General features: G+C 30.7%; 1 protein-coding gene across 3 annotated transcripts; it reads right to left on the bottom strand.

Annotated features, from left to right (window-relative positions):
* Positions 1-842: 842 nt before the first annotated feature.
* Positions 843-12,826, bottom strand: LOC120073192 (Leucine-rich repeat protein kinase family protein). 3 transcript variants are annotated; one of them, XM_039025868.2, is made up of 21 exons: positions 12,463-12,826; positions 12,199-12,341; positions 11,119-11,269; positions 10,794-10,865; positions 10,625-10,696; positions 10,003-10,146; positions 9,815-9,886; positions 9,669-9,740; positions 8,634-8,705; positions 8,156-8,224; positions 7,975-8,043; positions 7,681-7,752; positions 7,165-7,251; positions 6,923-6,991; positions 5,845-6,356; positions 4,751-4,906; positions 4,387-4,670; positions 4,043-4,109; positions 2,741-2,997; positions 2,470-2,604; positions 843-1,390 (listed from the first exon to the last, which is right to left on the bottom strand). In XM_039025868.2, exons 2-21 carry the CDS (start codon positions 12,293-12,295, stop codon positions 1,040-1,042), a joined length of 2,880 nt encoding a protein of 959 aa, XP_038881796.1. In that variant the 5' UTR covers positions 12,296-12,341; positions 12,463-12,826; the 3' UTR covers positions 843-1,039. The 3 variants fall into 3 exon arrangements, with proteins under 3 accessions (XP_038881796.1, XP_038881797.1, XP_038881798.1); XM_039025869.2 differs by having other exon boundaries at positions 12,199-12,295; positions 12,463-12,724; XM_039025870.2 differs by lacking the exons at positions 10,794-10,865; positions 11,119-11,269; positions 12,199-12,341; positions 12,463-12,826 and having other exon boundaries at positions 10,003-10,108; positions 10,625-10,674.
* Between the last annotated feature and the right edge of the window lie 14,359 nt (positions 12,827-27,185).

Genomic DNA, 27,185 nt, shown 5'->3' with positions numbered 1-27,185 from the left:
CCTATTAAGTGTAGGACTTACTTGGTACTTTTTAAAGTTTAGAAATAATTTACATACACTAAAAAGGTGAATGACTGAACTTGTAATTTAGCCTTAAAAAACCGTCAATATTATCTTAATTCTTAATAATGCTGTTATTTGCAACTTGCAATTTTTATTTCATATCAAGTAAATAGCTGGCTTATAGCAAACGGGCAATACAAAATATTGAATATATTTATAGAGAGAAAGAGGGGGGGAAATTAGCAATTGATTGAACGTTCATAAGCTTTTACAAACCATATGACTTAGCTTTGACTATTTTTGATCTAATCTAAGTGACCTTTCAAATGGTAAAAGTTTGACTTGGCTGATGCAACTATTTATTATTATTATTATTATTATTGGTTCAAAAGAGTCAAGCTACAATCGAATCGCCAACTAATGATGACTAAAACAATATCTCGACAACCTTTCGTTTATCACGATACATCGTTCCTCATAGTTCAAGAGAATAATCTCAAGTGCTTCATCATGAGAAAAATTTTGTGGACATTTTTGGAAAATTTTCATGAAGAAGAATTAAGGGAGATCTGAGAGATTTGACATAAAAACTCAAGGGATTACCTGTTTTTCCTGTTGGAATGATTTACTCTCCTCTATTCTAATATTATTTGGCTTTGAATTCTTTAGAGCAAGGGAGAAACAAGAGTTTTATGTTTGAATACTTCGATGTGATCAAACAAAACTTTTTCCATAATAGAATCTTATTCTTATGCTGATCAAAACATGAAACTCGATTTCAGACACGTGCATTCTCCAACGTCGTAAATTTCAATCGCCATCTGTACAACACAAGTCAATTTAAAATGCGAATTTCTCCCTTTTCGTGCTTTTTTTAATATATAAATATACATATAGACTGAGTTGAACTCAGAACTCTTCATGGTTTGAAGAGGCCTCTCATCTATCAATCCTACTTTTTATCAGAAACATTGGCTAAACATATCAGGATTTGTAAGAACACATTACAAGCATCAAGCAGAAGCCGAACCAGATGTCAGCGAGGTCTGATGGTTGGCATGACATCACTGATGAGATCGCTCCCAGAAATGCTTCCTGATGGAAACTGGTCTCGGGTGATGCAGGAAGTTGATGTCGGTGAGGATGGAAGTCTGGCACTTGATCTCAAGGACAAGTCGGAAGACAAGGTACCGCTATCGTTAGGCATCATGTTCAGTATGTTCTCCAGCTCCCTCACCACAACCAGCATTGACGGCCGCTCTTCTGGATTGTCATGGCAACAACTAAGGGCTAAAGCAACAAACCTCTCTAGACACTCAGATGCAAAAGAACCTAACGTTGTGTCTACAATTGAAAGAATTGTCCCCATTTGATGTGCCAATTTTACCTGTTGTAAACATAACATGTTAAAAGAAAAGAAAAGAAGAAAAAGTCGAAACTACTGTTTTAGCTCATGTCTTCTATGTCTTCGCACTCTTTTTTTTACATTTTTTTAACACTGAAATTGAAAATTTCCTTAAACCACCCGGAGGCATTTGGGGCAAAGAGTAAGTTTTTTTCATTGAGGAAAGACAACTCTAGGGAGTGTTTGAGACGCTGAGTTAAGTTATAAAATCTGGTGTTAATATATTGGAATTAGAAAGCACACATTTGAGGTGCAAATTTGTGAAAATGGAGTTTCTCGATAAATATGCAAAAGAGAGAAATAGGGAAAGATGACGTTTTTCGATAAATATGCAAACTTCAATACTGAACAGCATTGAAGTTGGTGAAGTTGAGTTATTTTAACACCGATTTATAAAGTTAGTGGACCAAACACCTTCTAAAGATAAGGTCTAAGGAATTTTGAACTCCTAGGACCAATATAGTGTAAGAAGTTCGTAAAACATAAAATTGATGTACTTTTAGTCATGGGACCTACAAACTTCTTGGACCAAACAAGGAGTGGAGTGGAGTTCACAACTCCTTGAGCAAACACCCTCTTAGTTCTTAGGATTTTGTGAACATCATAGTAGTTTATGTCTCAACACTACCTATCTTGGGAAAAGTAGTTAAGAAAAATGGAGGCTAGGATGAAGCCACTTTCAAAATTTGTATTATGTGCAACTACATAACTTGATATTGCATCAGTTTCCTCGCGAGTCCTATAGTTTTCAATTACTATTTAATTGGACAGTGAATGAGAGACTAATTGTGCAGTTTGAAACTAGAAACTACAAGGCAAAAATATTAGACGTAGAGGATAAGGAATCAAAATTGAAATTTAACCCTAAAGAAGGAGGACGGATGAGAAAAAAAGTGAACTAAGGCCGATCCCTAATGCAGTTGTTCAAACCAATTGAATATCGAAGATATTTCCTGTAGAAGTGTTGACTGTTGATTATGAAATCCATGAACATCCATGTAAGCAAGGACAAAGTTTTAAGTAAGAGTGAGATGTTGGAGGAACGGTGAAAGGAAATATACCTCACGTACGATGTTTTTGCCGTGCGAAATAGGGTGCATACCCGTCAAGAGCTCCAAGAACACAACTCCTAAGCTATAGACATCACTTTTATCTGTCATTTTATGGGTTAAGAAGTACTCTGGATCAAGATAACCCTGCATGATACGTAGAACAATCAGAAAAGCCAACAAACAATATATTATTCATTCCACATGGACAAGAAATCATCACAGGACACTCCCAAAAATTATGGATGCTTTATGTAGACCATGTTCGTCAAGATAAACTTACAGGGGTACCCTTCACAACAGTAGATACATGTCCAGGAACGTCCCCCTCGTAATCCAGATCAGGAGCAAGACGTGACAATCCAAAATCAGCCACTTTAGCCGTGAGCTTGGCATCGAGTAGTATGTTTCTAGCTTTGATGTCTCGGTGAAATATAGGAGGATTTGCTTCAGTATGGAGATACAGTATACCTTTAGCTGAACCCAGTGCAATTTGTAATCTCATACGGAAATTCAGATTTACTGTAGTTTTACTTTTGTCTGCCATAGAACAGTAGACGTTAATGGTGCAACTAAAATGTTAGACGCAAAAGAAAAACTCAAATAATCTTACGGCATCATTCCACAGAATATAATAAACATAAAAGCAAGCGGCTGTATTAGGAATAGGTGAACAATGTTCAGAACATTTTTTGCACACAAAATAAAAAGGTAAAGAATGCTTATTTCTTTTGAGAAGAAATATGTATTTTATCAGGAAATTAGTAATAAAATTTGAACAAAAAAGTATGAAATAAGGATGAAGATATTCGTCCAACAAGGAATAGGTTAAAAAAGAAGAAGAAGAAGAATTACAAAAAGACTTCCCACAGCCCACCTAGAAGCCAAAAAGATAACCCCTATGCAGAGCAGAGAGACCTCGAGGAAAAATTAACATCACAAGTAACTCACCGTCTATATTATTGTTCTAAAGATAATTTGAAACGACTATTTATGGATCTATGAGGCCACACAGGAGACCAAAATAGTTTCTATCTAAGAAGCATGAATACTTTAGTTTGCCTAGCGTATCCATGTTGTGTCAAACACTTGGACACTCTGACACTTGTTGGGCACGTATCTGACACTTGTTAGTTCAACAAATGTGGTAGACATGCATAGAATACTTTTTTTTTTTTTTTTTAAGTGTTCATAGAACACTTGTTGAGTAGACTAAAAAGACACGTATATGACAATAATAATAAATTTTGAGTGTTAAGTACATCAAATTAATTTTTTAAGGATATAATGCATCAACCTATTTACTTTCAATTTTCTTAAAATGATATATATTTTTAAAATGTATATTTTAATAAACGTGTCCATGTTGTGTTCGTATCCTAGATTTCTAACAAATGACGTGTGCCGTTTCCGTGTCATGTTGTATCTATGTCTCGTATCTATATATGTTCTTAGATTTCTAGTCCCATGAGCATTTGTGATTAACCATATAATGGGGTTTCCTCTCAAAAAATTAAGCATATAATGGGGGCCACGGGCATAGATTAGGGTTCAGAACAAATAAAATATTTGCTGAGGCCAATACCAGAAAATTCAAAACTAGAAAGCCAGTCCCGCAAAGTTCCATTTGGCATAAACTCGTAAACCAGCATCTGTAGAAAGACGGAACAAAAAATAAATCACTGCAGAAATCAAATCTTTCTGATGCATGCGCTCCCTATAAGAACTACTTCCCAGAATGAGTTACTTTTCTGAAACCAACTTACTATTATGCCTTCAATTCATAGAAATGATGAAAGAACCATGTAGACTTTAAAATTGACGTTAACCATATGTGAAGAGGGATGCCGGATATGATTTGATCACACGATAAGCTCAACACCTAACATCATAAAACCTAAATAAAGTAAAATAAAGTGACCAACATACTTGTTCCCCTTCTTCATCACAATATCCGATTAGGGATACTAAGTTTCGGTGATGTACTCGTGATAAGAGTTTTATCTCCGTCAAAAATTCTTTTTGGCCTTGTAAGGATCCTTCTTCTGCACGCTTGATGGCTACAACTGAATTATCTGATAGTGTGCCTTTATAGACCTTGCCATAACCTCCTCGGCCAACTTCAGTTGAGCGGTTGAAATTTCCAGTAGCCGATTGCATTTCCTTGAATGAAAATGCTTTGACACCATCAATTTTCAGACCAATCGTTGAAGCTGCAGTGAAAGAAAATTTCAGAGCACTTTATGTGACAATTATCAGAGTTTAATTTGATCGTCCATTCTACCATACTTACAGAGATTTTTCCTTGACAAATTGTGACGGTATCTATAACGCCTAGTGAATAGAAGTACGGCCACTGCTACGATAACAAGAATACAAAAAACAGATCCAACAATGATGGCAGCCATGATGCCCGTACCAATGCCCATCTTCTCTGTCTGGAAAATGACTGCACTGATAAACTTGTAAGGTTAAATTTATATATAACTGCAACAGAAAAATCAAAGAAAAATAATAATAATAATAAATGAAACTCATAGTTTCAAGCAATTAAGGACACAAATTTGGAAATACTCATATGCATTAAACAAAACTCGGCCAGTGTTATAGAGGCAGTGACACCAACATATACTTGGATATGATGTTATGGCAAAATATGTTTAGAGCATAGATCGGCTCATCTCAGCTGATGAGACACGGCACCAAATCACCAATGTCCTTAGATATTGTCGACCTCTAAAATTACACAATGAACTTTAATAAAATTAGAATCTTATTAATTGTTAAATAAAAATTGAATAAAACTTTTGAACTTAAAAGTACCTTTCCGTTTTCATCTTATGCAATAGATGTGGCATATTTGTCTAATGTATACCAGATGCCGTGCGACACTTGGTGAAGATTTGAAAAGATAAAATATCACAAAAGATGATCAACTACTAAGGACTCTAGTATACAAAAGAAGAAATGTTCACTTTTTTTTTTTTAATGAAAACATCCATTTTCATTGAGAGAAAAATGAAAGAATATACGGACATACAAAAAACCAAGCCCACAAAAAATAGGAGGTCTCCCTTTACAATAAAGAGACTCCAGCAATACAAAATCACGTTTATAGAATAATTACAAAAAAAACTTCGAAATCAAAGCCCACTAGGAAACATGAAAGCAAACAAGGGACATAGCTCCCTAGGATCCCTCTCATACCCCCTAAAAACCCTATTGTTTCTCTCTCCTCACAAAACCCATAAAATCGCACACACGCTGGCAAGCCCAAAAGAAGAAATGTTCACATTAGACTGATACTAACTCGCAAGACCAGTTAAACAACACATTAATTGGACCATGCCATTATTGAAAAGAAATATTGCAAAACAAAATATATACCAGTCTGAAAACGTTCAGGGAGTGTGAAGTTGAGAAGCTCGTATGGGCCAAAGAAGTCATTACGGGTAAAATTCCATGACATAAATTGTTCTGTAATTAGAAATATCTCCGTAATATCCAATTTATGAGTGCCACTATCAAATGATGGAAAAATCTTCAGATACATCCTCAGGCGAGCTCCTTCCCAATCGTATGAATCGATTAACAATTGGTGCATATCCAAATTGAGTTCCTTTGTCAGATACGCTTCAAATAAATGTATGTATGGAGGAAAGTAGGAAAAACTTGGACTCTTCAGCCTATATCCAATCCCAAGGGGTGATGCACAAAAGCATGGGTCAGGAGTGTCTGGCACTAATTCAAAGAAACTGTCCGTTGGACAACTGCTAACTGCACATGTTTCACTGGAATTCTTTGAGCTTCTATGAAGCCCATCCTCTACAATTTTTGACATACAGAACTGGTCAGAGTTTTGTCTGCTCAAATTTTGGCAGATTGGATTTCCTCCAAGCCTACAGAATGATAGATGGTTCAATGACAACTATAGAATGCAGGTTTCTGAAAATAATAAGTCAAATAACTCTTTCAAGTCCTAAAATAGCAAATATGATTACCAACGAGGAAAAAAGAGAACTTGGACATCTGAAATTCTGAATTCCACGCATACATATAATACATGCAAAAACTTATATCTTGTGGAGAAGAGTCATTATTGAAAAACAAATACAGCCATAGGTTTACAATATATATTTAAGTGTATATTAGACATCCGTTAAATTTCTGATGACAAATATAACTCAAATGCATCTGAACAGGGCATATGAACGGTACTTTCCTATAGGGCATGAAAACATTTTGTAATTGCAAAAATGGAGAGTGGAGGTAACAAAAGCCGAGGTCTCTGGAGTAGGAAACATGAGAAATTCCATTAGCTTTTGTTGGAATCTTTTGAGGGCTTGGTTTTTTTTCATGCCCTTCTTCCCAGTGAAAGTTGTTATAAGGAAAAACATGAGAAACTCCATGGGCTTTCATTGGACAATGAGAATAATTAAAGAACCAGAATTGATAAAGTGAATACCTTAGGGTCACATTAGCAGGAGTGTTTGTGCTTCCAGAAATGTCAGAGAACAAATTGTTTCGAAGATCGCTGGATTAAAAAAAGAGAAGTGATCATTCATAAATCATGAACAAATTTGTTCTATAAATAGAAACGACTCAGATTTCAGTTCATAAAGTACAGCTTTTAACACTTAAAAAAAGGAATAATACTCCAAGAAAGTTGAAAAATTCCTATCCTATATTTTTGCTAAAAGGATTTACAGTGTAAGTCGAGCACTTGATTCAAAGGACATTTTCTCCCACAGAGCAGACGGTACAGAACCATTCAGAAAGTTATTCTCAAGTGACCTGCAAAGAAGAGAAATTGATAATGCTGAATTATATTAAGTGTAAGAAAATGTTGCATTATTAAGGGGATGTTTGGTTTAACTTTTCAAGTGTTTAATTTTGAAAATAACTCATTTTTAAAAAAAATTGAAGTTTTTGACAACCACTAAAAATAGCTTTTGAAACACTTTCAAGGTGTATTTTAAAAAGTTTTTATCAAGAGTTTAAATAAAAATGATTTTCTTAATTCCACCGCTTCGAGTCATCTTCTTCTTCTCCCGTTCAGAATAAAAGTGATTTTCTTAAAAAAATATTTTTTTTCTATAATCAATCCAAACATGTCCTAAATCACTGAGATGGAAAAATGTAACTAAGATACTTTGACAAACATAGCCATTTTGTCATGAAAGCATTTATAAGACCATGCATAAGAACCAGATACAATCTTACAGTTTCTGGAGGACAGGAAGATTGGAGAAACTTCTGGGTATAGATCCATTCAGCTGGTTGTTCGACAAAATTCTACAACATCAACGAATTTGTTAAGCATGAGAAAAATCATCAGAAAATCTTCAGACAAAACGTAAATTTTCACGAAAGTTAAGTGAACGTCTGTATCTGCACGACCATGATACTTTCGTAAAAACATGTTATTCAAAATTAGTTTAGATTTCCAACAAACTGAAAGCCTAAAATGAGAACAAATGCAAGTTAATTTATAATCAACACCAGTCATTGACATACATTGTTGTCATCCTAGAAGCGAGGTTATAAGGCGGTATGGGTCCAGTAAAATGGTTCCAGCTAAGATCTCTGTAGAACAAGCAAGGTAAAAAATACCACAGCTATGATCGTTAACCAAAAAGAAGAAAGAAAGTACAAGATTTACTGAAACAAAAGCAAACACCTACAGAGGACAACTTACAAGTAACTGAGGTTTTCTATCTTGCTAAAATTAGGGATTGGTCCCTCCAACCCGCAATTCCTCAGACTTCTGGAAGAACCATAACGGTGGTAGAGAAAAGCATTAGCACCCATTGAGAATATTCATGAAGCCAATTGCTTATTGGTTGTTACCTCTTTTTAGTTAAAGAAAAGAACTTGGAATGTCTTCAAAAGCATAGGAAATATCTTCATGATTTACATTTCTAAGCATATATGTATGTGGAAAATATGATAATAAAATATCGAAACCTTAATGGACCACCTTAGTGGGCAAGGTAAAGAGAAACAAATACCATGATTGATGTTAAAAGGCATGCATGTAAGAATTAACATAAATCCTTTTTCAAAAAGAGAAATTATGAACATCATTAGATTTTAGAGCCATTCTATTGCAGAGATATAGAATGAATAGCGTGGAAGGTGAAAACTGAAAGAAACACCAAAAAATTACAACTTACAATTTCACTAATGTAGGAAATTTTTCATAAGATGCTGGAATTTCACCTTTGAAATTGTTGTTATCAAGTTGCCTGCCGAAGGCAGCATAGAGGTGAGAAAATATACATATACAAACATACATATATTGGAAAAAGAAACATTATGGAAATTATATGTGATCACTTTTCTCATCAAGGCAAAACACATGCAACTAACGAGAGTAAAATATTGGCGTAGATACATCTGAATAATTTTTCCTTCCATATCAAGTACAATACTAAGAAGTTGAAGAGCAGATAACCTATGACAACGTGATCAAGTAAAATAACAATAAAAAAATAAAATTATTCCGATGCCAAACCTTTGAAGTTAGACATAAAATGCAGAACTTGTTCAAAATTTGGTTAAACTCCCCCGCAGGTAAGTCCAGCCAATTTGAATATGTTCGTAAAGCAACATCCCTACTTAGAGCCATTCTGACGCCCAAACTCTCTCAAAGTCTATCCCTAATAGCTTGCTTTTTCAAATAAGAAAGCTACTCCTTTATTTCACCCAGAACTGTTCTTCCTTGGTGCTTGACCATTATTGATGTTCTTGTGAACGGGTCTCTTAGGATATCGATCAGAATTTTTGGAGGTGTCTGTTCAATGTGAATTGTGCTCTTTTGGGCCATCTTAGGTTCTTCAAAGGGATTGTAGAGCCACGATGGAGGAGGTCCCTTTGTATTTTCTTTTCATGGAAAAGGAAAGCATTTGTCACGAAGCATTTTCTTAACAGGAGGATGTTTTATGATGTTGAGGTCATAGGAGGTTAGGAGCGCCATGCACTTAATTGCTTCTATGTGGATCTTAGTCAATAGGTATGTCACTTTCGGTTATTTTTAATTGTAAACCATCGAAGTCATATTTTTGCAAAGTTGACACCTCTTGGTGGTCTCTAAGGAGTGTGCTTGTTCTTATAATATAATTGTAGAGAAGGCAGATAAACAGTGAATGAAAACATAAAGTTCTGAATATGCTATAAGCAACTTGGCTATATGACGAAAGTGAACTTACAGAATGCGTAGCACTGGCAAGGTCGAAATTTCTGGTGGCAAAGAACCTGAGAAGTTATTGTTATCCAAAAGCCTGTAATGAACATGAAAATTCATTGGAATTATACCCTCTGATCACCTCCATATATCTACAAACATAACACTCACAAGTGAAGCAGCTTGGATAATCTGGAAAGCTCAGACGGAATTTCACCACTTAGTGTGTTGTTATTGAAGTGGCTGCAAAGTAAATGAAGAAATAGGAAAATAGATGTTTTTATTAAAAAGAAACAAAAACAAAATGGTTCTTTGGGTCAACTTGAAATGAAAAGAAGAAGAAGAAGAGATCCACTCACAGGTGCTTCACAGGCATCAAGTTAGCATATGATTTTGGGATAGGTCCTGAAATTTGATTCTCGTCTATTTGAAACCGGATAAGATTTGTAAGATTACCAAGCTCATCTGGAAGAGAACCAGATAGTTTATTTCCATTTAGGAGTCTGTATATCATAAACATTCACACTGTCAGAAGAAACTAAGATTAAAACAAGTAGTATTTAAGTTTCACTTCTCTGTCCTGTTTTACTAACTCATCGATCCAAAATTTATGAATAATTTCTCTCTCTCGAACAATGAACTAAGTAACTTTACCTTTCTATCATCTTTTACTAACACAAATTGAATCCTAAATTCATGAATGATCTCTCTCACACAATGAACAAAACCTGTCTCTCAACAAGAGAAGTAACAGAAACAAGCCCCAGGTGTTGTGTTGGTAAGCAGGAAAAAAAAAAAAGAAAAGATGACAATTAAGTTAAGACCATGAAGATTCTCTTGCGGCAATATTATTTAATAATAAGCAGAAGCAATTTAAAATAGTTAAATTATAAAATTTCTATCATTAACTATGAAGGAAAAAAGGGGCACCCAAGCAGGAGATAGAAATAAACAAGAAGAAATCAGTGAGATTTAACTTACAAAAGTTTCAGTGACATAATACTGCCAATCTCCTTTGGAATTGAACCAGTTAGGTTATTCCACATGAAATCTCTTCCAGGACAAACCAAAAGAAAAAAAAAAATCAATAACAGAAAGAATGTTTAGGAAGTATAAATAGAATAATGGAATCTTCTTGTCAACTACTCACAACTTCTCAAGCTTGGACAATTGGCTGATCTCAGGGGCTAAATTTCCAGATAGGTTCATATACATTAGCTGGCTGCAACAAATGAAGGAGAAAAAATGAAGATTGTTTAAGCCATTTATCGATTACTACATATTATGAGTCAACACAGAGTTATTTAAGCCATTATATATTCCTAATGGTCATTGTTTTGTTTTCAAAAATAAAATGTGCAACAAAATAGAAGATATTTCTCTAAAATCCATGACTTCTGAGTTTCTCATGTTTTAATTTAGGACAGGAAAAATACAGCATAAAGGAAGGGGATAGAGTGCTGGAGACAACGTACAGTTCTTTGACACGTAAGTTCCCGACAGCTCCATCAGAATAGGTGCATACAACTCCAATCCAATTATCTGTGCAAGGATCTCCATTACTCCAACTGTTAAGCCGGTCCATAGGATCAATTAGACTCCTCTTCACTGCTATCAATGCTTTAACTGCAGATATATAAATCATAAGATAGGATGATGGGACTCAAAAAGGCACTATATGATATTTACCCCTATTACGTGGCCTTTCTAAGTAATGGTTAGGAGAACAAAAAATTGTAACAGAACTGGAAAAAAAGAGACCAAATTGGAGGGTAATAAACTTCCCAGATCAAGTAGTTCAGGTGCTTGATTATCCAAAATATGATTTCATAATAAAGATAATTGTACCATAAGCATAAAAATGGTATATGATAGAAGCTGCAGATTGTTGTTCAGAAGACCATAAAATAAGAGTTTTTTTCCTTTCAAATCAATGACTGTACAGGTCATCTTATATGCACTTCAACTATTCTCTCAAGACAACCATATGACCCTACTACATTTGGTTGTCAAGAAAACGTGTAAATATGTGGTAACCACAATTTGAAATTATTTCCTCTGAGTCCTTTATGATTTACATTAGTCTTTATTGACCATTCAATAGATGATAAATAAACCATTCAAACTCGATAGTCATTACTCGTTAGCAACTTATTGCATGTTTGAGAGTGATTCTAAAATTGTTATAATCATATTTGTCATTTTCAAAATCACTCAGAAAATACTTTTAACCATTCAAAAGCAATTTTAATAACATGAAAATTGCATTTAAAGATGTAAAATTAAAGGTTAAATTGATTTTGAGTGATTAAAGGTGTGTTTCAGAGAGATTTTGAACTTGACAAAAGTATGAATCACTCCCAAATATACCCTTAGTTGACATACTAAATTGATACATGGAATTCCTTCCTACATGCCATGCTACCAAGAACATTAACCCCAAATTAAAAATAACAATAATAAATAAACTATCACAAAAACTGAGAACAAGAACATAACCACCCAAGAACGTGGAAGCAAATTCATGAAAAAACATAAAGCCGATAAAACTTTACCATCAGATGGCTCTGTGGTAGCAGCACCGGCAAGAAGCATGGAGCGACAACACAACAGCAGAAAAACGCAAACACAATGCCTCCACATCGACGGCATCTAGCAATTAGCTCGCAAACAGCATCACAATCAAACAAACGAACTCCTACTCAATATCAAACCATCAGCCAAAATCACAAATACCCAATTACATTCTAGAAATTCAACACAAAACCCATCAACAAAATCCATCGAATTGAAAGAATCAAACCGCAAACAGGCAATACCTGTGGGAGAAGGAAGCAGAATGAGGTCGAAATCGAAGTGTTTGTCAGGAACCCAGTTGGTAAATAAGAAGAAGACGACGAAGGGAGTGAATTTGAAGATGGGGTAGAAGAAAAATGGAAGGTGAAGAAGAAAAGGAAGAAGAAGAAGAAGAAGAAGAAGAGAGTGAATTTGAAGATGGGGGTAAATGATAGAAGGGGAAAGCGACGAGAAAGAGAGAAAAAGCATTGTGGAAGTTTGGTTGGCGCTTCCAATTTACTAATAATTTAGAGTTTTGCTTCACAACAGACCTCAGCCATTGACAGCAACAACCAAAAGGTCCAAAGCCATTACAGATTCTCTCTCTCTCTCACTGAAGTTGAAATTGAACCGGCGTATGTTGTTGACTTTTCTTTATCTAAACGATGATGTAAATTCCACGCGCTCTTCCGAGAGTGGCCTTATGAAACGATTTAATGGATTTTCAAAACAATTTTTGGCTAAAATATCAAGCATTTTTGTAGGGGTGGAACTATGATTTTTAAAAAAAATAAATAAATAAATAAAAATCAAACCAACCTTTTAAGACATTTGAGGCAATGAGTTAGTTATTATAGTCATGTTTACGATAGTTTGCGTTTGGGGTAGATTATTTTAATTTAGATTATAATAGTATGTATTTGAGATGTAAACTATTTTAATTTGGAAAGGAAATAATAAATACGGTAGCAAATAATAAAAAAATGATGAATATAAAATGATAAAAACCGTGGTAAATAGTAAATAGTATAGTAAATGGGGGTTTCGAAATAGTGTTGACGATAGCTAATTTGAGGTTTGAAATAGTTTTTACTGTAGCAAAAGGTGGTCATAACCTTTACCCCAAACGTTCTCTTAGGTTTTACAACCAAAATTATGTAAGTGTTTTTTTCTCTTTCCATGGTGTCACCAAGTATTTTTTGAATTATGTTTTTCTTTCCTGTTCTAACTTATTCTTCAACACTTTGTCCTCTACACTTTGTTTAATTCAATCGGTGTATGAAAAAAATTATGTTGTCCTCCATCGTCGCACATTGTAGAAGAAGAGTTAGGGAGAGAAATAGAACAAGCATAGAAGAAAATGAAATATTCAAAAAATTGAAATGAATTATAAAACCTTGATTCTTCAAGTAAAATAACATTTTGCCTAATTTTTTTAGATAAATCTATCAAATTACTCAAAATATCATCGTGAAATTACAATTTTATTCTTGAACTTTGTTTGCATCTAATAAGCTTTAAAAATATCGTCCTTTTAGACAATTAAAAATATCATTTAGATTCACAAGCATTTTAATGTGTTTTAACATTTTTTTTAAGAATTAGCATATCGATTTGAAATTCGTATCCAATAGAATATTAAACTCATAGATTCGTGAATTTTGAAAAAATGTCAATAAGTCAATGATTCATTAAGCACAAATTAAAAGTTGAACAACTTTATTCGATATAAAATCAAAATTTTGGGAATTTATCCAACATTTTAAAAATTCGAAAACTTAGTAGATATAAAAACATAAAGTTTATTGACTTATTGGTAACCTTTTACAATTTAAGATTATGTCTAACACAAATCTAACCGTTCAAAGACTGTAGTTATAATTTAATTAATAACATTTTAGTGTTTTTCAGTTTTGACAAGTTTAGTTTATGAACTTCCAGGTTCATGTAAAATAAGTCTTAAATTTTTGTAAAGTATCCAATAGATTTATATGTTTTAATTTCAATAGACTAAACTTACAATTTAACATTTTTTTTTAAATTTAATTACACCAATGTATGCTAATGTGAATTCAATTTTTTTACCTTTCAATCGATGATATAATGACCTAACTAGTTGAAATTATATTGAAGATGTCATATAATGACAATTGAAACAATCTAAACCCTTCATGAACAATAATATTGTATAACTCACACCTTTTTTCTAACTCTATAAATTTGGAAAACATAAGGTTGACTATGAGAAAGTATTTGATTATCATTTATCTCATCCATGTTGAGAAATTTATTTGAATTTAAGAATACAAAAGAAAATTGAAAATCATAATGGTGATAATTAAAAAATCATGACGTTCTAATGAATTGCTATCTCAATTTAAGAAAACTGAAAAACAATTGGTAGTTTGTATATTTCGCAACATTTAAGAGCTTAATTAGAATATAAGTACAATTGTAAATATAACAATCAGATCCAAAGTATTAGTCGATATAACATAATGTTAAAAAAAAAACAAATATGACAAGCTCTAGATAGTTCAGTGATAAACTAGGAGTGATAGACCATATCACTGGTTAGAGTCTATCAACAATTTTTATATACTTTGTTATTTTCACCCTTATAATTATAAAATACATAAAATAACCACATAAACCCAAATAGAAATTTGAGTTTAAGCAAAATCCTTAAATAAAGTAATGAGTTTCATCTAACCATAAGCTAGCATATTCACCTCAACCACAAATCCGGTTTAAGATGAAGATTACAATCATAAACAATGCCCAATAACTTAGAAAATAGAGAAAATGAGATAAGATAATCGAATTGGAGGTTGAAAGCTCGACCAAATTGACCTAAAATTGCGAAAAATCCTTTTCGTAATAGGGCGCATGCCGCACGATGCTACAAAAATCAGCACGAGGAAATCTTCAGAGAGCAATCAATTTGAAAGTTTGAAGGTGTCAATGTTGTAAGTGGAACAACCACCACACATGTTAAGCTTAAAAATAATAAATAGTTTTTTTTTAAAAAAAAAAATACTTGTATATTTGCCCATGATTCTTGCCATAATTTTTCTTTTGTTATTTTTAGTATAATAAAGTGGAGTGGGGAATAAAAAAATTATTTTAAATGATAAAACTACTAAAAATATTGACAAATAATAACAAAATATTACAAAAATAATTTATGTCTATACAAAAGATAATAGTCTAAGTATATCACAGCCTATCATAGATACACAATAAAATTTTATTATATTTATAAATATTTCGATTTATTTTCTTATATTTGAAACAAACCCTACAAATAACCGTTTAATATTTGAAAATGTAATAAGCATCTTATATGTTATGTTAAGTTATGCTTATAACCTATCTACTGTAATGTGTTGCTCCTTCGATTTTAGATTTTTATTTTTGAATGTTTTGATTTAGTCATTAAATTTAATATAGAAAAACGTTATCCATTTGCTAAAACAATTGGTGTTAAATTAAAGACAATTATCAAAATGGTTACTTTTATATTCAATAAATAGTATGACATTTTAAAAAGCAAGAGGTCAAAATGTTTTTTTTTTCTTTCTTCTTTTGAAAGGTCAACAATTAAAATAATTGTTAGTCTTACGGCTAAATTATCGGTACATTTGATGATTGTTATATATTTTATTTTAGTCACTAAAAAAAGTGACTTTAAGGGCTATCGTAGAGTTGTTTGATTATGCTTTATATATATATATATATATATATATATTTATTTATTTATTTTAAATCACATTTATTTGGTAATACTTTTAGCGGCGTTTGGGATAATGAATTAGTTATTATAGCCCTAGATTATTATAGTTGGGTTATGATAGTTTATGTTTGGGTATAGATTATTTTAGTTTGGGTTATAATAATATGTGTTTGAGGTATAAACTATTTTAGTTTGAGAATGAAATAGTAAATATTGTAGCAAATAAAAAAAAATGATGAATGTAAAATAGTAAAAACTATAATAAATAGTAAATACTGTAACAAATGAGGGTTTTGAAATAGTGCTGTTAATTGGAGGTTTAGAAATAGTTTTTATTGTAGCAAGAAGTGGTTATTATATTTTCCCCTTATTATGTTTATAGATTTAAAAAAATTAACAATTAAACATAAATAAAATAGTTACCAAATCAAGGATGAATTTATTAAGATTTAAATCTCATTTTTTACCCTAAATATTTTGTTTTGTTATATTTTGGCCCTTAAAACTTTCAAAATATTTATTTTAGTCTATAAACTTTTAAAAAATAACAAATTTAGTCTTTAAATTTATTTTGAATTCAACAAATTAATAACATGACTTGTTTTAATATCTTCACATGTTGATAATGGGAACTAACTCAATTACGTTTCAGAACTCCTCTTAATTCAGGTGAACCCCCATAACAATAATAAGACTAACTCCGATTAATAAATTGATAACCCAAAAAAGCTAACAAAAAATTGGCTTGAAAGATTAATAAAGTCCAAGAAGAAAGGAGAACTTGTTTCTAATTTCGAGATTTCGAACTCTCCACAATCTGATTGTTCGAACTAAATTGAAAATTCTTCAACGTGCATTATCACACAAAAATACAAAGAAAACACAAAACTTGAGAGATTTAACTCTACGAAAATTCATTCAAAATCAATTCTTTCTTCAAATGACAAAAGTATATCAATACTTATACCAATTGAAAAGACACTAAGAAATGATACAACATTTCATCTAATTGACTAAATTCATTGAACATACTTTCAACTACCTCATAAATATAAATACATGAAATTAAATTGGTACATTATTCATTAAAGATGTAGATGAATCTGAATTTTTAGATTCACAATGACTCATGGATGAGTTTTTTGATGCACGGAGAGTTGTAACTCTTCACTTTGGCTTGAAGGCTTAACTTGGAAGTAGACATTTAATCCTTCTCAAAATCTTCTAACTCTATCTCACTTCATTGCACTTATTTTTTTATCACACATGTACATGTAATTAAACTACATATGTCAAAATGAGCTCAACTATAATTGACATGACTTTCCTTCTTATAGGTTGAAGGTTCGATTCCCCATCCCACGGTTGTTGCTAAATGAGTTAGAGACAAAAATAGTATTGTAAAAGTTCGAGGACCAAAATAATTCATTATTTGAAAATTTAAAGACTAAAATAGATACGAAAAAGTTTTGAGACCAAAATAGGATTTGAGCTTATCTGTTATTATTCCATTGAAAGTTGAAATGCCTATTTTTGGTAGATATGATATTACTCCAAACCATTAAAATTTATGTTAGATTGTAACTTATGTTGGCATGTCACCCTTGGTGTGGAAAGCATATTTATCCACCCAAATACTATAATTAATAACTTTTAAAAATAATATTAGTTCAACAAGCGAGAGCAAGTCAATACAATTTTATTTTTTATTTTTTTTACAGTTAATTTCCTATATAATACCAATATTATATATAGAGTACAATCAACTTAAATATAGTTCAAATAGTTAAAATATTAATAAAGTGAAAGTTTGGATTTGTTTCTCGTAATGGTTATATCATTAAAGAAAATTGAACATTTAAATATTCATATATTTTCAAAAGGTTAAGATTAAAAGATTAAAAGATTAAAAAATCGTGATATATTGTTGATATATCTCTAAAAGTATCATGTATTTGATAGAATATACGGGGTAAGATCTTTTTTTTTTTTTTCCAAAAAATCGTGATATATCAACAATATATTTTCCACATAAATTTTGTAGATAAATAAATCTGTGGATATTTCGTCAAATTATCATGGACATTTTGTCGATATATCTTAGATATTTTGCCGACATGTCGTTGAAATATCTCTATAGGGTTGTTTATTGTTACTTTTTTGCAATATCAAATTTTTCCAATGTATTATATTTTTCAATTTCCAATTTTTCTCAATTTTCAGTCTAAAACCTTCATTTCCAAGAGTTGCCTTAAGAAATGATTAATTGGATTTAAAACAAATTTTGGCTAAAATATCAAGCATTTGGTATGCATGGAACTATATTTTTTTTTATTAAAAAAATGAAATTTAACAAACTTTTGCAAACAAAATCTATAAGTTTTGAAGAATATGTATGTTTGGTCTCCGAATTTTAAAAATATATCTTTTAAGTCCGTAGGTTTATAAGAATAGACTCACTTGGTCCTTGAGTTTTCAAAATGTACTTTTTAATCCTGATTTTTTAAAAATAGGTAAAAAAAAAAAAACCTCTTAAATAACCTTATACTATTATTTTGAATAATTATATTATATTTAAAACTAGAAGAATAATTTTTAAAAAATCACATCTTCACTAAAACTTTTTTTCTTCTAATTTTAAATATCATATAATTATTTTTAAGAAAAAATTACATTTTTAGTCTCCAAATTTTGAAGGGATTTTTTAAGCCTATTTTTATAAACTTGGGACAAAAAAGGTACCTTTTGAAAACTCATGGACCGAATAGACCTATTTTTATAAACTTATGGACTAAAGAGATACATTTTTAAAATTCATGGACCAAATACACATGTTCTTCAATACTTGGGGACTAAAAAGGTAATTTTTCTATATTTTTTTTTTTCTTTTGGTGACGTTACCAAATAATTTTTGGATTATGTATTTATTTTCCGTTCTAACTTACTTAGAAGGAGGAGGATGATCGATTTGAAAAGTTTGAAGGTATTAACATTGTAAGCGTAACAATCACTCCCACATGTTAACAAATAATAATCATAATAATAATAATAATAATAATGTTAGAATATTATTTTGTTTTACTTTTAATAAATCATAAATTTGATTCTTCAAAGTTAAATTTTATCAAAGTTGATTAAATAATAATAATAATAATTTTTATTTAAGAAAAATACAATGTACATTAAATAATGTGAATATTAATAGATAATTTTTTTAAAAAACAAAAATTTAACAACAAACTAGAAGTGAAAACTAAATTTAAGACTTATTTATAATACAATAACTAAAATAAAAACGGAAGAAACTTTAAAATATTTGGACCAAAATTATATTTTTACATAATAATAATAACTCTTATATTCACGAGTGATTCTTACAATAATTTTTCTTTTTATTTTTTTTATATGGTTAAATTTTTAATATTTGGGAATGTAATATCGAATTTATATTTCTGAAAGTTTTGATTTAGCCATTATGATTCGAATACATATGTATATATATACATACCTACGTAAATGTACGTGTATATATATATATATATATATATATATATATATATTAAAATACAATAATTGGGTTAAATCGAAAGTCAGCTATCAAAATAGTCATTTTTAAATTTCAGAAATAGTACATACATTTGAAAAGCAAGAAGTAAAAAGTGTTTGTTTTTTAAAAGTCAACGTGTTTTAGTAGTATAGTTCTCAAATTATTAGCCTTTATTTTATAAGGAAAAAAATATATAAGTACATTTGGTGATTACTTATTATAATTATTTGGGTTTTTTTTTTGTTAAATATTTATTTATTTATTTATTAAATGGTCAAATATTTATTTGAGTCAATAAAACATGTTTTTTTAATTAAAAAATGCACAACAATTAAACAGATTCACAATTTATTAAAATTTAAATCTCATTTAGGTTCGGTATATCTATAGTCTTTAAACTTTTAGAATGTCTACTTTAATAATTATATATGTTTTGATATCTTATCACTATACTATTTATATAAAAAGTTAAAAATATTGTTGTAAATTTGAGGAGCACAACGATAATATAAATGCCAATAAAATATAATATAATATATATAGAATAAATAAGTAATAAAATAATATAAATATATATAGATATAAAATAAATAAATAAATAAATAAAATAGTGAAATTATGAAATTTCCTCTAATTTCTCTCCAAAAAGTTGGGATTTCTCACCAATTTTTCACACCAGCAAAACTCTCAAATGACAACTATTTATAGGAGTCTTGACAAGTAAGATATGGAATGACTTGGACACGAATGATGTGTATTTATAAGACATGTGGCATTTAGACACTAAGCATGGACATCTATCTACCATCTATTATAATATTTATAATACTCCCCTTAGATGTCTATCATATATATGAAATATGTCTCATTGAAACCTTACTAGGAAAAAACCTAATGGAAAAAAAAATCTAGTGAACGAAGAAAGTACATATTTCATATAATTTGTAGTCATAAAAGAATACAATATGTTTGCTCCCCCTCATAGAAACATCATTTGAGATCTCTGAGTCGCCACATTCCATATTATGCACCAATTTTTCAAAGGTTGCGGTTGGTAATGATTTTGTAAATAAGTCTGTTAGGTTATCTTTCGAACAAATATGTTGTACAGTGATGTCACTATTTTCTTCAAGATCATGAGTGTAAAAAAACTTTAGTGAGATATGTTTTGTTCTATCTCCTTTAAAATATTCCCATTTGATTTGGAATATGCATGTCGTGTTGTCTTCGTGTAATATCGTTGGAAGATTTTTATTAGAAGACAAATCACATGTTTCATGAACATGTTGAGTCATTGATCTTAGCAATACACATTCTTGATTAACCTCGTGAATTACAATAATTTCAGCATGATTTGAGAAAATAGTCGTTATGGTTTATTTCACTGACCGCCACAATACAACAGTTCCTCCATATGTGAATAGGTAACCTGTTTGAGATCTAACTTTGTGTAGATCAGATAAATATCTAGAATTTGCAAAACCAACTAGATCAAAATTTGATTTATTTGAATAAAACAAACTCAAGTCGATCGTTCCTTGGAGATAACAGAGTATATGCTTAATTTCGTTCCAATGTATTTTTGTTGGAAAATAATTATATCTTGCTCATAAATTTACTGAAAATGCAATATATGTTTTTGTATCATTAGCAAGTTACATAAGTGCACCAATTGCACTAAGATGTGGTATTTCAAGACCAAGAAGTTCTTCATTATCATCCCGAGGTCGAAATATATCTTTCTTCACATCCAGTGAACGAACTTCCATTGAAATGTCCAATGGATGTGCTTTGTTTATATAAAATGTTTTCAAAACTTTTCCTATATAAGTTGATTGATGAATAAATATCACATCTCCTAAATGCTCAATTTGCAAGCCAAAGAAAAATTTTGTTTTCCGAGATCTTTCTTCTCAAATTATTTCTTAAGATGTTCTGTTTCCTTTTAAATCTCTTCAGGAGTCTCAATTATATTTCAGTCATTAACATATACAGTTATAATAAAAAATCCTAACTGTGATTTATTTATAAAAACACATGGACATATTGGATTGTTTTGATATCCTTTTTTCAACAAATATCCACTCAGGCGATTGTACCAGATTCATCATGATTGTTTCAATTCATATGATGATCTATGTAACTTTATTGAATACAATTTTTGGGGATTTGATTTATATGTTTCAGGTATCTTAAATCTTTATGGGATTCTCATATAAATATCTTTATCAAGAGATCCATATAAATATGTTGTGACTACACCCATAAGATGCATATCCAGATTTTCATACATAGTCAGACCAATTAAATATCTTAATGTAATTACATCCACTACTGGAAAATACATCTCCTCATAATCAATACTAGGTTTTTGTGAAAAACCTTGTGCAACTAGTCTTGTTTTATATCTTGTGACCACATTATTTTCATTTCTTTTTCTCACAAATACCCATTTGTATCCCACATGTTTGACACTTTCTGGTGTTCGGACTATTGGTCTAAAAACCTGACATTTTGAAAGTGAGTTTAATTATGTCTTGATTGCTTCTTTCCACTAAAGTCAATCTTTTCTCTATCGACATTCTTCAACAGATTTTGGTTCAAAATTTTCATTTTCAGATATAATATCAAGAGCAATATTATACGCAAAAATGTTGACAATAACTACATGAGTTCGGTTCCATCTTTTTCCTGTCATGATATAGTTTATTGAAATCTCATTATTATCTCTAGGTATTTCACCTTTCTCACTAGTCATGTCGAAGATTTGTTTCATGGATAAACATACTCAACCAAGTCTTTTTGACTATTTATTGCTTTTCTTTTTCGATGATTTTTATCTTTGGAACCCATTGATCTACCACACTTCTAGCATGTTCCAGACTCATTAGTGACAACTTGCTGTGTTGGGATATCAATTTTCGATGGAACATTTACAGCTGGTATATATAATTTAGTCACTTTTTTTGCATCTATAAATGTATATGGTAACTGATTTGCTATATTTTGCAAATGAATTATCTTTTGAACTTCAAGTTCACATTGATGTGTACGGAGATCTAAATGAGACAATAATGATGCATTCCATATAATTTCTTTTTCCAACTTATTAATTCCTTCCCCTAATGTTGAAATTTTGTCTCACTAAAATGACAATCAACAGATCGTGCAGTAAATACATCACCCGTTAGGGGCTTAAGATATTTGATAATTGATGGGGAAGCATATCCAATATCTATTCATAACCTCCTTTGAGGACTCATGTTAGTACGTGATGGAATAATTGGAACATATACTACACATCTAAAAATTCTCAAATGGGGAACATTTGGCTCATGGCCATAAGCTATCTGCAATGGCGAGTACTTATAATAAGACACTGGCCTAATGTGTACAAGTGACGATGCATGCAAAATAGCATATCCCTATACAGATGTAGGAAGCTTAGCTCTTATAAGTAATGATTTTGCAATTGATTGCAAATGTTTTGTAAATGATTCTGCTAAACCATTTTGTGTATAAACATGAGCTACATGATGTTTAACACTTATTCCAATTGACATATAATAATTATCAAAAGCTTGGGATATAAATTCACCAACATTATCAAGACGAACGGTCTTAATTGTATGATCACAAAATTGTGCTCTTAACTTAATTATTTGAGCAAATAATCTTGCAAATGCAAGATTTCGACTTGATAATGAGTACACGTGTGACCATCTGTTAGAAGCGTCTATCAATATTATAAAATATCTAAATGGTCCATTTGATGAGTTAATGGGTCCACATATATCACCATGAATTCGTTCTAAAAATGCAAGTGATTCAGTCACCACTTTAGCTTGTGATAGTCTAATTATCATTTTCCTTTAGAACAAGTATCACATGATAATTCATTAGATTAAAGAATCTTCTGACTCTTAAATTGGTGTCAATTTGAATTCTCAATAATTCTTCTCATTGTTATAGACCCTGGATGACCTAAGTACTCGACATTATTCTTACTATCAGTCTCAATATGATAACCATTACAACATATATCTTTAAAATTAAGTAGATTTCTCTTTGATTGACTAGAGAACAATGCATTGTCAATTGTAAATTTTGTTTCTCTAGGCAAAATAATATTTGCTTTTGCAAAGTCTTCAATCAGATTTGCATAACCTGATATCGTACTGATTTTTGCTTCCAGCATTGTCATTTTGGAAATATATTTTCTACTTGTAAGTAATGTATGTGTACTTGCACTATTTTCCAGACATAAACCTTTTTCACTCATTTTTTAATCATCCAACATATGAAAATGATCCAAGTTTCTTCATTAAAATAAAATAATTACAATAAGAAAAACAATATTTGGAATATACAAAGGTTACCATCTACTAAGAAAAAAAAATACGGAGATGGAAAAAAACATTAAGTCTAGATATTTTCAAAGTCAAATGAAGCACTAGATGTTCCATCAAATATGCCAATTTTCTCTTCAGGAGATTCAAAGAAGTCTGTCACATCCAACTTTTTCATATGGGTTTGGTCAAATATGACATTATCCAAAATTTGCTTCCACATTTTTCTCTTTTCCCTTTAGGGATGCTTGATAGAGATCAACTAAGTGTTTTGAGGTACGACAGATACATGACTAATGCCCAGTCATTCTGCATCGGAAACACTTATTTTCAACACTTTTTAAACTCTTATCTTATGAAGCTTTTCCTTTATGATAATCATTTTGTATGGTTCTTTTGAAATTTAAATGATTAGAATGGTCACTACGAAAATAATAATTATTTATTCCTCCGCCACGCTCACGACCTCGACCATGATTATTAATATTTACCACATTCACTTCAGAGAATGGTGTTGTTCCAGTTGCTCGAGATTCATGATTTTTCATCAATAACTCATTATTTTGTTTGACCACGCGAAGACATGTAATTAATTCAGAATACTGTTTAAAACCTTTCTCTCGATATTGCTGCTGCAAGAGCATATTCGAGACATGAAATATAGAAAATGTCTTCTCTAACATATCAACATCAATAATTTTCTTTCTGTATAACAACAATTTTGAACTGATTTTAATTAATGCAGAGTTATAATCACTTACTGATTTGAAATCTTGTAGCCTCAAGTGCATCCACTCATAACGAGCTGTAGGAAGAATAATTATTTTTTTATGATCAAACCTCTCTTTCAAATTTTTCCACAAGATACAAAGATTTCATAGAGATGATGATGAAGGAAAATCATAGAGATGATGATGAAGGAAAATTATAGCTTTTGCTTTGTCTTGACTGGATGTCTTATTTTCTTCTTTAATAGACTCTCCAAGATTCATAGCATCCAGGTGGATTTCGGCATCAAGCACCCATGACAAATAATTATTGTCGTTAATACCAACGATGAAAAATTCTAATTTTGTGATATTTGTCATGACAACACTATCATAAAATATTGTATCTATATTAAAAATTTAATATATCTTAAATATGCAAAATAACATTAAATTTATTAATTATAACGAAGAGGAAAAAAACCGACATGCCTTCATGACCTACTATTAGCGAGAAAAACGGCAGGAGCTCGTGCTAATAATGTTGGAATTAATGTCTTAAATTGAGTGTATCTTGTAGTTTGTAAACAAAAATTATATATCTAATAAAATAAGAGGTATTTTATTAATACTACATTAATTCAATCCAATAAACTAAGATCCAAAGTTATTTTATGAAACTTAAATATGTATGTAGAGACATATAGATGGATCATGTTTAAGTAATAACCTAAATGATCGGTAGTAATTGGATAAAGTTAGGTACTTTATCTTTGTGACACTATGAATTCAACATGCTTTGTAGATGTTACAATTGTTGTAAAGTGATACAAATGATCTGATCCTAATCATTCACGTGGAGACATGTGAGCGGAGGTATTCTATACAAAAGAGTTTATATAAGACCGAGCTGTAAAATGAATAGTCTCTCTATATAATATCGTTGCTAGGAGAGACTTACATTTCACTAGGATGACCACAGGTGACTTAACCTTAATCCTAAGTGACTTGTGAACTCCTGTCTACAAGGGCAATCATTTGATTTGTATGGGTGAAAGTGGTCTTATTAGTCAACTCGAAAGCCTACCATTTTGTGGACTTGATAGAGTAGGGAGCTGGGAACACAACTACATAGATGAAATTCACTCATTTCATGGCCTTAGGGAAAGTAGATAAATTGCTTCCTTAATAGCTGATTCTAGGTCTTGAACATTGAGGCCTCAACCTCTCATTAGCTCGAGAGATGTTAGTTTATAGTTTATAGTTATGAGCAATTTGTGAATGGTCGATTCGCTGTTGATTGGTTATATTTGTGGACATAGAAATAAATCTATAGTGAAGAGTGCAACAATCGGTCTTTAGTGGAGTGACCAGTGGTTAATGAAAATTAATTAATTTTATTAAAGAGTTTAATTAATTAATCTTATATATTAGAGTTTTTAATCCGTATGTCTATAAAGTCCCCTTGTTAGCTCACTAAATGATATATAAGAGGAATAGTTTGAATTGTTTAAATCAATTGCATATTAATAAGATTGATATAATATAGTTAATTATAGATATGATCTATAACTAATAGAGAAAAATATTTGAATCTAAAGAGATGTATACATATAATATGTGATAATCATATATTGATTAATTCTATATTAAATATAATTTAATATAGTCGTTTAATTGATTAATTAATGGTTAATCAATTAATTATTTAATTTTTGAGAAGTAGAGATAAATAATAGTTATATATATTAAATTGGATTTAATATATATGGCTATTAAATTAAATTAAATTAGAATAGAAACATAAAAGACTAGTAAAAAATGGTCACCTCCCATCTCTATAAATAGGTCTTCATGACCCATGTTTATGAAACAGTTGAATTGAGAATTCTAAACCATAATATCCTACTACTTCTCTCAAAATCTCTCTTCTTTTCTCTACTACTTCTTCTTCCTCTTCCAAGGCTTGGAGACCACACATTAAATTATTGGGATCCTAGAGAATAACAAGATTTCACTTACGGTGGTGTCCCTTGATAATTGAATAGACATTCCGGAGAAGACGCGGAGGGAATCGTGAAGAATGTGTGAATCTACAAACGTAAGGTTTAGCTCTTCTCTCTTTTTTTTCTTTCTCTTAAATGCATGCTAATCTTGATTGTTTATTCATTATGTTATTATTTTTATACCGTATTTTTTTTTATGTAAAATCGTAAACAAAATTGCAAACGATCACACGCTTCTGCTTAAGATTCGATCCCTTCAGATAACGTGTTATGAATTTGAGGAGCATAATGGGAACACAGATGCTAATAAAATATAATGTTAAAATAAATATACTGTAATATAATATATAGTATAAATAAATAATAAAAGAATATAAATATATATATGTAAAATAAATAACTTAAATAAAATAAAGAAATAAAGAAAATAGTGAAATTATGAAATTTTCTCTAATTTCTCTCCAAAAAATTGGGATTTTTCACTAATTTTTCACACCAACAAAATCCACAAATAACCACTAGTCTTAGCAATTAGGATGTAGAATTACTTGGACACTAGTAATGTGTATTTATAAGACACATGACAAACACTAAGTATGAACATCTATCTATTATCTATTATAATATTTATAATAGTTAGC

This window comes from Benincasa hispida, chromosome 3 (genome assembly GCF_027475165.1).
Source record: "Benincasa hispida cultivar pf3 chromosome 3, pf3_genome.v1.1, whole genome shotgun sequence".
In the NCBI taxonomy this organism is placed as follows: domain Eukaryota; kingdom Viridiplantae; phylum Streptophyta; class Magnoliopsida; order Cucurbitales; family Cucurbitaceae; genus Benincasa; species Benincasa hispida.
Note: the sequence above shows the minus strand (reverse complement) of the source record. Positions and strands in the feature narration are given on the sequence as shown.

What these genes read in the sequence shown, in the direction of transcription:
- LOC120073192 (XM_039025868.2), bottom strand. Translation starts at nt 12,295, where the DNA reads ATGCCGTCGATGTGGAGGCATTGTGTTTGCGTTTTTCTGCTGTTGTGT. An exon ending in TTATCCAAGCTGCTTCACTT is followed by an intron (nt 9,741 to 9,814) that starts GTGAGTGTTATG and finishes TGTTCATTACAG; the next exon opens with GCTTTTGGATAACAATAACT. An exon ending in GCAAAAACATCGTACGTGAG is followed by an intron (nt 1,391 to 2,469) that starts GTATATTTCCTT and finishes TGTTTACAACAG; the next exon opens with GTAAAATTGGCACATCAAAT.